Source organism: Bubalus kerabau, chromosome 3, assembly GCF_029407905.1.
Source record: "Bubalus kerabau isolate K-KA32 ecotype Philippines breed swamp buffalo chromosome 3, PCC_UOA_SB_1v2, whole genome shotgun sequence".
In the NCBI taxonomy this organism is placed as follows: Eukaryota; Metazoa; Chordata; class Mammalia; order Artiodactyla; family Bovidae; genus Bubalus; species Bubalus kerabau.
The window spans coordinates 25596535-25609255 of NC_073626.1; the positions used below are offsets into that span (position 1 = coordinate 25596535).

Consider the following 12721-nt stretch of genomic DNA (forward strand, 5'->3'; position numbering starts at 1 on the left):
TGGTTTTCCCATCTCTTGAAGAATTTTTCAACAGTTTATTGTGATCCACACAGTCAAAGACTTTGGCATAGTCAATAAAGCAGAAATAGATGTTTTTCTGGAACTCTTTTCCTTTTTCCATGATCCAGCAGATGTTGGCAATTTGATCTCTGGTTCCTCTGCCTTTTCTAAAACCAGCTTGAACATCTGGAAGTTCACAGTTCACGTATTGCTGAAGCCTGGCTTGGAGAATTTTGAGCATTACTTTACTAGTGTGTGAGATGAGTGCAATTGTGTGGTACAGAATAGGAAAAACCAAGATTGGTTATAATGACAAATGAAAAGGCTCAGGAGCTTCAATTCCTGATCTTTTATAGGCCTAAGTCTTTCATATGTTTAGAGTGGGCAAATGGAGTTGAGTTAAGCTACTCTCACTTTTCTTCTTGATTTTTATGAAAACTTAAAGTATTTATTTAAATTTTGCTCCAATTTTTTTCTACTTCAGAGTCTAATCTCATAATGTGTCTGTTCTGTTCTTCACTTTCCATTATATAATTCTTCTAAGTCCATCACTAAGTGATTATTAATTTACTTACTCCTTGTCTTATGTTGAAAATATTTGGGCTAAAACCTTTGCTATTTTAGGACATTTCTTCTATTAAAAATAAGGCCATATTATGTCTATTCTCTTTATTCTTTGCATGAATATATTTCTCACTTAATATCAATAATTTTGGGAAATACAGAAAAATTTAAAAGCAAAGGAGATGGGGAAATATACTACTTAGATTTTGCATTAATAAAAGTGATTACAGCCAGTCAAAGCATGGGACTGGAATCCTGTAGGGGCCAAAGGACACTAGGATTGCTAACCAAACAATTGTTGGTGGGTTTGGAAAAGAACTCTACTCACCTAACACAAAACTCAAGCTTCCAAAAATTCAATTACTAATCAATTTCTCTGTAGTGGAAGAGGAAAGAAATTCCTGAGACCACTTTCTCTTTTATTAATATCTAGATGTTATTAATAGTTCACATTATTATAAAGTATTAAAATGTCACAATTATGGATAAGCATTATTTATGAAGTGTAAGCTAATAGTGACTGTAAAGACTGTTATTACACTAAGTTAAAGATTTATTCTTTGCTCCTAGGTCATTTTGGAGAAGGCAATGGCACCCCACTCCAGTACTCTTGCCTGGAAAACCCCATGGACGGAGGAGCCTGGTAGGCTGCAGTCCACGGGGATATGACTCAGCGACTTCACCTTCACTTTTCACTTTCATGCATTGGAGAAGGAAATTGCAACCCACTCCAGTATTCTTGCCTGGAGAATCCTAGGGACAGGGGAGCCTGGTGGGCTGCCTGTCTATGGGATCGCACAGAGTCGGACACGACTGAAGCGACTTAGCTGTAGCTTAGCATAGGTCATTTAGAATAGAGTTGAAATATAGTCATTAGATAGAATGATTGGCCTTGTATGTGGAGGGGATATGAAAAGCTGCTGAAAAATAGGCAGCTGGTGAATTTATACCTAAAATCTCATCCAAGTCAAGGTCATATTTCCACCTAGTGTATTGAACAGAGTTTGTATTAATGCTATTACTATTCTTGAAAGTAGTAAAAATGGCCAAACATTTTATCATTTGATAAGAATAGCCAGTTTCTTCATGACACTTAGAGGGCCCTTAACTAACGTCAACCAAGAAGAAGCTCTGTGTGACTGCCAAATAAAGAACTAAACTCCTAGAGGTACTTCAAAATCCTGTGTCAAAAACATAAAAATAGATCTCTCTCTGGGGTGTTACTTTGAAATAATAATGTAGTCTCTCTGACTAAAAGAGTTAAAGAGGCTATTATCCTCTAGTAACTGGAACATGAAATTTTTAAGTCTATTTTAGGAGACATAGGTAAGAGGGTAAAGTATGTATTTATACATGTTTCTTAGGAAATTGAGAACAAAGAATTTCACATTCATTGGTAATTTTTGAAAAATTACTTCTTTTAAAAGTTCTCCACTGCAAAGTAAGTTAAAGTAGATCTTGAGGATAGTAGGAGAAAAGGTATCAGAATGTAGCTCATAATTTTCCTGCCTCTCTCTATTGGCGAAGAGATTTGACTTCCTGCTCTCGTCTCTTAATCGTCAGATTTTCCTCACAGCTTGACTTGTATTGATGAAATGTTTAAACTGTCACCAGCACTTGTTTCTCCCTATTTTTTTTTTTTTCTGTCAGTAGGGGTTTAGGTTTTCCACTAATTATAAATAAATTAGTTGTTCTAGTAATGTGGAATAATGAAATGGAATAAGGAAATGATTAAAGACAATACCAAATAAAGATAATATAAATTAAATTTTAAGAGACATTAAATAGTTTACCCACAGCCACATGGCTGGTAAGTGTTTTAACTGAGATTTGATTGGTCTGTCTGATTCCTTTCTTAAACACTGAAATATATTACCTTTCCTTTTTTTTTTTAACCAGTTAGCATCATGCAAATTGTTTTGTTCCATATTTAGAATGACTCCTTAGAGCATGTATATGGAAATAGAACTACGAGTTTAAAGGATACTCTATTCTTTATATCTTGCAACATACTGCCTCTGCATATTTGCTTTCTAAAAGGGTTATATTAATTTAAATGGGATCAGTGATGTATCAATGTATAATACTCACCAAAGCAATGCTGACATTCCTTATTCTATTAACATTTGTTTCTTCTTTGGGTGAAAAATACTACCTCAAGGTCTTAATTTTCTATCCTTTATTTTTTTTTACCAGTCATTGGGCATACTATTCGGAGAAGGCAATGGCAACCCACTCCAGTACTCTTGCCTGGAAAATCCCAAGGGCAGAGGAGCCTGGTAGGCTGCAGTCCATGGGGTCACGAAGAGTCCAGGTTCTTGCCTGGAGAATCCCAGGGATGAGGGAGCCTGGTGGGCTGCCTGTCTATGGGGTCGCACAGAGTCGGACACGACTGAAGCGACTTAGCAGCAGCAGCAGCAGCAGCAGGGCATACTATGGTTTTGAAATTTATCAGTAACTTAAGGGTACGGATAATGGGGAGGCAAAGTGGGTTTGAAAATGTGAATATGAAGTCCTTTACTTGAGGGCTAATTTTCAAAAAGACATTGGAATTAAGAAATAGATGAATAATAACTTACCAATAGGTACTGGAGTAACTGGCAGAACAACATGAAACAAATATATAATAGCAGAATTTTAGGATCAAGAATGTAGTTACCTTCCTTGTTTTTTCAAGGCAACAGAGAGATGTTTGGAAGAAACTAAACCTCCCCCAGAAAGAAATCCAAAATGGAATAAGAGGACTTAGCATTTCTTTGTGGTGAAGTAGCAGTCCTAGTCTGATGTGACTGTCTTCAGTATATTTCAATGTAGTAGAAAGGCAGTCTGGGCTAATAACATAAATGTTTATGTCATTCTTTTTCTTTCTCCTCTAGTATACAGGCTTTAAATCATGTGGAGAACTTTCAAAAAACTTGAATGCTAATTGCAATTATTCTCTTTCCTCTTCCCACACCTAACATATCATACTGAGTTTCCCTCTATTTTTTATTGGTATCTCCATATTTGTTCTATCCCACCTATATATCTTTCCTTTTTGTAGTATGGAAGGTTCTTGTTATTAAAAGCTCTTTGAATAGTTTTAGGAAACAAAATATTTTTTATACTTAGTCTCAATCAAATATTTATTCTTTTTATTTAAAAATTAATAACACAGCAGGTTGCCAAGTAAAAGAGAGAGAAACTACTTATAAATAGAATAAATGCAATTGGTCATATTTGGGAAACATATCTCAGTTTACGATCCCAATTTGTACCAACTTTATGAAATGAAAAAGGACTTACTGATAGGTACTGCTACATGTGCTAAAATCCAAACACAAATGATTAGTATGGGCTGACATTGATAACAGAATTGACACTGATAATAGAATTCTTACTAATACGATTTCCAGACAAGAATTTCTGGGATGAAAAAGGAAGAGTAAGTTCCACACGTTTTACATGAGTTACTTTAATCTTTCTTGTACAGTAACACAATCATTTTAAAAGGATAAGAAAGGGGGAGGCTATTTTCCTTTTATCATCTAATTTCTCATGGAAATTAAAATACCACAGAGCTGGAAAAGCCTCATATTCTTTATTTACTCTTTCCTGTGAGTTTTCCCGCTTTTCTCTGTCATTCCTGTCTTACATTTAGTTGAAAACGTATTCTTTTCTTGAAAAGTCAGTATAGCTAATTCCAAGATTTTCTTGGTATCTTTAATCATTTCTGCTTATCAGCTTCATCTTCTAGATATTATTTAATAATCCAACTGGGAAGAAGTTGGTCTGTGTATTTGCAAAAATTAATGAACATTAGCAACTCCAGCTGTCAGAAATGAAGATTGACTTTGCTTTCCTGTGTTTCTCCTTGGGCAATAATATATAATCTCTATCGTGTCCTTATCATAAGTCTCTTAAAACATATGAAGTCTAGTTTGTTTTTAGTAGGACATTTTAACTTACTATGAAAAAAATCAATCATGTTAATTTCCCCCACTTATCGTTGTAATCTGTGCTTTGTATAGAATCATAAATATTCTAGTAGGATTCTGAGGAGAGGGTGTGAAAAATATAAATGTCAATTTTTTCCTTGAAATGGAAACAATCATTTTTAGGAAAAAGCCCACAGTGAGTAAATAATAAATATCAAACAGAAAGGAAATTTCTTAGAATTGCAGTTGTCATTAATGTAGATACAGAGAATATGGCTCTCATTGATCTAATTGATATTGTTCGGTAAATAAAGATGGAAATATACTCTATAATACTACTGAAACATATGAGAGAAATAAGCTATTTTCTTCCTATTTTCCCCAACTTCTCTGGATGAGAAACATGTCTAGAATGTTCAAATTTACATATGAACTCTAGGACAGGAGTGTCTTTTTCTATTTTTGGTCCCTGTTATATTCCCAGTGCCTGGCACACAATAAGACCTCAATAATTATATTTTTTTGAATGAGTAAGATCTTAATGAATTTAACTTTGTCAGTTCAGCTTTATTTCTGTCTTATGCTTTTTAAATTTCTTACCAAAGAGAACTTATAAACTCTAATAAAAATACTAACAGTTAACACTTTTTTCCATAGGTAACAATTTACAAAAAAAAAAAAAAAAGTTCAAAAACATTATTTCCAACTCCAGGTCACCTTTAACCTGTTTGTTATTTGCTATTTGTGAGTTTTTTACTTTCAAAATATTCATCAGTGACTAGAGGAAGTTAATCAATATTAATAAAGAAATTGAAAAGCTTGAATGTCAAGGTCTTACTTGTTCAGAAAAGGATATAATCATAGAGGATCCTGCTGTGATGTATGTCAGAGAGTGTTTTGCCTATGTTCTCCTCTAGGAGTTTTATAGTTTCTGGCCAGTCCAGGTTCGAAGCACGATACTGGATACTGGATGCTTGGGGCTGGTGCACTGGGACGACCCAGAGGGATGGAATGGGGAGGGAGGAGGGAGGAGGGTTCAGGATGGGGAACACATGTATACCTGTGGTGGATTCATTTTGATATTTGGCAAAACTAATACAGTTATGTAAAGTTTAAAAATAAAATAAAATTAAAAAAAAAAAGAAAGAAAAGGATATAATCAACACAGGAACCAACCCCAGAATTGATGGATAGAAATGAAACTTACTTGGTGGTTCTTGCCTTACTGTGAAAGAGAAATAAAATAATTGAATGAATGAGACGCGAAGAACGAGTTACTTCTCAAACTCTTTATGCAGGAAGTTTTAAAACACAGGACTTTGAAAGACCACTAAACTCTCTATTTAGAATCAGTTAAATTAGTGGGAGAATAAATGTCTTCAGATTATTCTGCTTAAGTACCTTTTAATTTGAGTGCTTTTTTGGAAAGAAAGGATCAGAGAGGAATCATTGGAAGATGCTATTTCTTCCTTTTGATTTTTCTCTGCTAATTCAAACTTTCTGGTAAGATTTTTATGTCACAGTTTATTGCCTCATTATTATTCCTTTTTTTCTCATCCCTTCTTTGGAATGATCGTATTGATTTATCATGATCATTATTGTGATTCTTATTTGCTAATTACTGTTTTTTTAGATTAATTTTAGAAAAGTTCTCTTTTTCTCAGTCACATAGATATCTTAGGGCTGGTGACTCCCCATTTGAATGGGATGAAAGCAGTACTTGCTTTTAGATTCAGGTAAATAAACCTGAATTTGAATCCCAACCTCTTCTGCTCATAATTGTGGGGTCATGAGCAAGTTACCTAGTTTTACTACTTCCTTCTTCTTATAGGAATAACAATATTTATCTTATATAATGTATATGCATATATAAAGCTAAGTACAGTGCCTGGTACCTTGTAAGTATGTAACAACTAGTATTTGTTATTATAGTACCCCACAGTGTACCAATTAGTTTCAATTATAGCCTCCAAATGAATGTTGATAGTTCAGAATGAAGCAAGCTACTGAAAATATGAATAGGGAAACAAGAAGCTAGAAGGAGAGAAATGCTAGAAAAAAATAAACCATAGAGTCAGAAATATAAATCTTAAGCCTTGGTGAACATTCACACTAAAAACAAGGCACAAAAAGGCCTCTAGGTACCATGAAACACCAGTGATAACAATAGAATTGAGAGAAACATAGGACCTACCTTTAGATTTTTCAGGTCTTGCTTTAATTAAAAAAAGCAAAGGAACAAATTAGTGTGATTGTCTAATGAAACAGAAACACATTTTCACTGATGTTATGATGAGCATCATAGACTGAACAGTAGTGGAAAGAAAAAAAGAGATTCTGCAAGGACCTCTTTCCCTTGGAAATGTTATGGAAGAAATGGTCCATAGCTAGTGATGGAGCTCACTCTTTCTTTTCCCATCTAGGTCTCTGATTTTATTTAATTATCTGTTGTTTCAATTTCAGTAACTTTTTTCATTTCAAAGATTTCAACTTTGTTCTTTTTTATATCTGCTTATTCTTTTTCCAAACTGCATTAAAAAATATATGTAACTTCTTCTTTTACCTTTTTTTAAACATGGATAGTCTATCTTTTATTCCCCACGAGGAAAGTCACAACCTATCAGAGCTCCCGTCTTTGCTGCTCTTATGATGTTATCTTAGTTCTGCTGCTGCTGCTGCTGCTGCTGCTAGGTCGCTTCAGTCGTGTCCAACTCTGTGCGACCCCATAGACGGCAGCCCACCAGGCTTCACCATCCCTGGGATTCTCCAGGCAAGAATACTGGAGTGGGTTGCCATTTCCTTCTCCAATGCATGAAAGTGAAAAGTGAAAGTGCAGTTGCTCAGTCGTGTCTGACTCTTTGCGACCCCATGGACTGCAGCCCACCAGGCTCCTCCGTCCATGGGATTTTCCAGGTAAGAGTACTGGAGTGGGGTGCCATCGCCTTCTCCGTATCTTATCTCTACCATATGCTATATGCCATATCAACTGCTTTACCATTCTAACTTTTCTCTCTCTCCTTAACTCTTCAATTAGACTTTTGTTTCCCCTTTACCCTATTAAGATTACTAATAATCCTCATTTTACAAAATTCAATGACTAATTCTCAGTCCAAATTTTTATTTCTTAAAAGTTTTAGGTGCAGTTGTTTATATACCCTTTTCATCTGGAAATACCCTCTTGAGTTCTATAACCCACTCTCCTGGTTTTTCTTCTTCTTCCCTGCACACTCCTTTCTATACTTTGCTGGATTTTTTTCTTCTTCCTAACCTCTAAAACTGATGTTCCTGAGCACAATTCTTAGTGTTCTTATCTTTACAGGCACCACTGGTGATCAAATTTAGTCCAGTGGTTTTAAAATGCTGCTGCTGCTGCTAAGTCGCGGCAGTCGTGTCAGACTCTGCGCGACCCCATAGACGGCAGCCCAACAGGCTCCCCCGTCCCTGGGATTCTCCAGGCAAGAACACTGGAGTGGGTTGCCATTGCCCTCTCCAATGCAGGAAAGTGAAAAGTGAAACTGAAGTCGCTCAGTCGTGTCTGACTCTTAGCGACCCCATGGACTACAGCCCACCAGACTCCTCCATCCATGGGATTTTCCAGGCAAGAGTACTGGAGTGGGGTGCCATTGCTTTCTCCGGTTAAAATGCTATCTCTACACTAAATTTGTCAAGTTCATTCTCCACCTGCTCTCTCCCTAAAGCAAGGGGAAGAGGATGTGAAATGGGACTGTCTCTATTACCCCCACATTGACTACTGAGATAAAAATCTAAGGAAAAAGAGGCTATAACCTCTCATATTTCCTTCCTCATACAACTTAGGTGAGACAAACCCATAGGAAGGATTGCACGACTCAGAAGCATAGTGGGAAGGGATTCCTAGAGCTGTGCAATACAGAGATGCTGCTCTAAGGCTTTAACAAATGGTGGCCAAATTAGTTCTTCTGTCCCACATATCATCCTTCTTCCAAGCCTCCATGAGCACACAAGTTTAAGAGGAAGGAGATTTAAAGCAATCTTCAGTGTTGTGGGTAGTTGACTAAGAAACGATGTGGGATAGGAAGGTATAGTGGATTTCCTTCCTGAAAGCAAATGAGAAGGACTTCAAGAGATTTGCTTATAAAGACTGGGGCGGGGATTGTCTGTGAGAAAAAGTGTGTGGCAAACCATTTCCTAATTGAATGTCTGCTTGGTGGATTTGCTGATTTGTTTTGTGCATTTTGAGCATAAGGAAAAGAAAATTGAAGAGAGGGAGCAGTGTACAGTGAGGAGGATGCCTTGGAGCAGCAGGCATCTTCTTCCTTTTTCTAGTGACAAGGATACGAGCTTCTTGAAGGTCAGGTGGGCATTGTGGAAGATATCCAGGCTTGAGCTTTGATACTGGTACTTCACTCAGGTTGGTGGCCTATTTGATGAGGGTATCTCATCAATGACAGGTTATGAGATATACTCTCAGGGGGACAGAACTAAGGGGTTTTGAAATATTCCAGACTGGAGTCAGTACTTCCCCATCAAGGATAGTGCAGTGGAGCCCTTAGAAATGGGCAAGCTCTTGTAGATTTCTTCCAAGAACTAAAACATATATTCTACAAGTTGATGTTTTTGTTCAGTTACTAAGTCCTGTCCAACTCTTTGCAACACCATGGACTGCAGCATGGCAATTCTTTGCATCAGATGATCACAATTTTACCATTTGTGGGAAAATTGGGTAGAGTTAAGTAGTAGCTGTGTTCTTTAGACTGTATATGGCATTCTAATTCTCCATAATTCCTAGGGGATTTACTTTATTTCATTCAGTTATATTACCTTTTTGGGCTCTGTTGGCTTCTAAAATTTTAACCTTGACAGGCACTTTGGGTTTTAACATTAATGTGATTTTATTTCAATCTGAGAAACCCTAGGGGTATTGGGCTTGCATAAAAATCACTTATAGATATGAGAACCAAATTCAAATTATGGAACACTAGAACAGTGAAAAATATGGCTTCATGAATTCTATATTAAATATCACCATGTTTTGGTTTAGTTGCTAAGTTGTGTCTGACTCTTGCAACCCCATGAACTGTAGCCTGCCAGGCTCCTTTGGTCCAAGAGATTTTCCAGGCAAGACTATTGGAGTGGATTGCCATTGCCTTCTCCAAAATATCACCATGATGTCAGTGGTTTATCTGGTTTAAATATTAAGTCACTGTTGGTATTTGTAATCTGAGAACTTGCTGCTGCTGCTGCTAAGTCGTTTCAGTCGTGTCCGACTCTGTGCGACCCCATAGACAGCAGCCCAACCAGGCTTCCCCATCCCTGGGATTCACAAGGCAAGAACACTGAAGTGGGTTGCCATTTTCTTCTCCAGTGCATGGAAGTGAAGAGTGAAAGTGAAGTTGCTCAGTCATGTCTGACTTTTAGCGACCTCAAGGACTGTAGCCTACTGGGCTCCTCCATCCATGGGATTTTCCAGGATGTAATCTGACAAGTTAAGAGCTGAAATAATAGGAACTTCTATAGTTATGTATCAAAAAGGTCATTTTGCATTCCTAATCTTGAGGCCTTTGGGTAATATGGAAGCAAGTGAATATGAGAAACATGAGTCTCAACCTTTTGGCTAGTTAAAATAGAAACATCTAAGCTGAGAAAAAGTCTCACACAAGACAGATTGATAAGTAAAAAACTTACTTGAGGTTCTCTGTGAAATCACTAAAAAATAAAAAGAAATACATGAAATTTTTCTTAAATACAAAAAACATAATATTAGTTAATATATTCTGTCTGTGTCTGTGAGAGGAGGATTTGGGTGGGAATAAGAAGAAAGCATGGCAAGTGGCCATAGAAAGCAGTTGCAATGCAAACTTAGAGATGAGATTAAGCAGTGATGATTTAATAATGAAATCAAAGCAGGGTTTTATCAAAAGTCTTCTTCATATACTGTATCTGAACAACTTTGGGTATAGTACCAGGCAAAGATAACTGGATATTTCTGTTTCCTTTGGATAGCAATGTATTCTTTGAGAGAACACTCAAAAGTCTGTCTTCATTTAAACATCATTTTGGACTTCTCTCTCTCAAAAAAATCTGCCTACCTCTGTTATTTCATAATATTCAGTTTTTTTTTTTGTTGTTGTTGACAAATGCTACTTTACTCCTTCTTTTTGTTCTGGCTGTACCACATGGCATGCAGGATAGTTCCCCAACCAGGGATCTGAACCCCTGCTCCCTGCACTAGGAGCACAAAGTCTTAACCCCTAGATTATCAGGGAAGTCCCTAATCAGTATTTTCTTAAATTATGTATAATGTAGGGGGAAGTGTTAGTCACTCAGTCAGTCATGTCCGACTTTTTGTGACCCCATGGACTGTAGCCCACGAGGCTCCTCTGTCCATGGGATTCTCCAGGCTAGAATACTGGAGTGGGCTGCCATTTCCTTCTCCAGGGGATCTTCCTGACCCAGGGATCAAACATGGTTCTCTTACATTGCAGGTGGACTCTTTACTGACTGAGCCACCAGGGAAGCCCTTAATAATAATGCCCATAAAATAATGTAGGGGAAGCTGAGTAATAAAATAAGCGAGCAATGAAAAAATCAAATCACTATAACAGAAAAAAGTCCCTGAGACTTTGAAGACCAAACAGAACCAAAGTAGAGAAAGAGATGTTATACTTACTTATGGGTGCCAGGGGCAGACCTAAAAAACAAGTTAGACATCAGTGGATATTTGTTTGAAAAAACCAACTTTCTTTTTAAGGCATTATATTTGTGTAGGGGAGAAGCTTATTTGTACCATAGCTCTTTATTTAAATTATGGGTCTATGACTATATATTCTTGGGCCAGGATGTGGCCTCAGTTTCTTAGTCTTTACAGAGAAGTCAGTGAAGTTACTCTAAGAATTAAATAGTGTAAAGTATTAATAATTAAAGCACTTATATAGTTCTGATCACATAGGAGATGCAAAGTAAATACATGTTTCAGATCAGATCAGATCAGATCAGTCGCTCAGTCGTGTCCGACTCTTTGCGACCCCATGAATCACAGCACGCCAGGCCGCCCTGTCCATCACCAACTCCTGGAGTTCACTGAGACTCACGTCCATCGAGTCAGTGATGCCATCCAGTCATCTCATCCTCTGTCATCCCCTTCTCCTCCTGCCCCCAGGCCCTCCCGGCATCAGAGTCTTTTCCAATGAGTCAACTCTTGGCATGAGGTGGCCAAAGTACTGGAGTTTCAGCGTTAGCATCATTCCTTCCAAAGAAATCCCAGGGCTGATCTCCTTCAGAATGGACTGGTTGGATCTCCTTGCAGTCCAAGGGATTCTCAAGAGTCTTCTCCAACACCACATTTCAAAAGCATCAATTCTTCGGCGCTCAGCCTTCTTCACAGTCCAACTCTCACATCCATACATGACCACATGAAAAATCATAGCCTTGACTAGACGAACCTTTGTTGGCAAAGTAATGTCTTTGCTTTTGAATATGCTATCTAGGTTGGTCATAACTTTCCTTCCAAGGAGTAAGTGTCTTTTAATTTCATGGCTGCAGTCACCATCTGTAGTGATTTTGGAGCCCAGAAAAATAAAGTCTGACACCGTTTCCACTGTTTCCCCATCTATTTCCCATGAAGTGGTGGGACCGGATGCCATGATCTTTGTTTTCTGAATGTTGAGCTTTAAGCCAACTTTTTCACTCTCCTCTTTCACTTTCATCAAGAGGCTTTTGAGTTCCTCTTGACTTTCTGCCATAAGGGTGGTGTCATCTGCATATCTGAGGTTATTGCTATTTCTCCTGGCAATCTTGATTCCAGTTTGTGTTTCTTCCAGTCCAGTGTTTCTCATGATGTACTCTGCATATAAGTTAAATAAACAGGGTGACAATATACAGCCTTGACGAACTCCTTTTCCTATTTGGAACCAGTCTGTTGTTCCATGTCCAGTTCTAACTGTTGCTTCCTGACTTGCATACAAATTTCTCAAGAGGCAGATCAGGTGGTCTGGTATTCCCATCTCTTTCAGAATTTCCCACAGTTTATTGTGATCCACACAGTCAAAGGCTTTGGCATAGTCAATAAAGCAGAAATAGATGTTTTTCTGGAACTCTCTTGCTTTGTCGATGATCCAGCAGATGTTGGCAATTTGATCTTTGGCTCCTCTGCCTTTTCTAAAACCACCTTGAACATCAGGACGTTCATGGTTCACGTATTGCTGAAGCCTGGCTTGGAGAATTTTGAGCATTACTTTGCTAGCGTGTGAGATGAGTGCAAT

General features: G+C 37.5%; 1 protein-coding gene across 1 annotated transcript in view; it reads right to left on the minus strand.

The window, feature by feature from the left end:
* TSBP1 (testis expressed basic protein 1) overlaps positions 1-12721 on the minus strand; it is a 66560-nt gene that overhangs the window by 21775 nt on the left and 32064 nt on the right. The window contains exons 23-28 of the mRNA XM_055574397.1: positions 11131-11151; positions 10146-10166; positions 6676-6696; positions 5689-5706; positions 3850-3870; positions 3144-3161 (exon numbers count right to left, since the gene is read on the minus strand). Of these exons, the coding sequence (XP_055430372.1) occupies positions 3144-3161; positions 3850-3870; positions 5689-5706; positions 6676-6696; positions 10146-10166; positions 11131-11151 (120 nt within the window). The remainder of the gene's footprint in view (positions 1-3143; positions 3162-3849; positions 3871-5688; positions 5707-6675; positions 6697-10145; positions 10167-11130; positions 11152-12721) is intronic.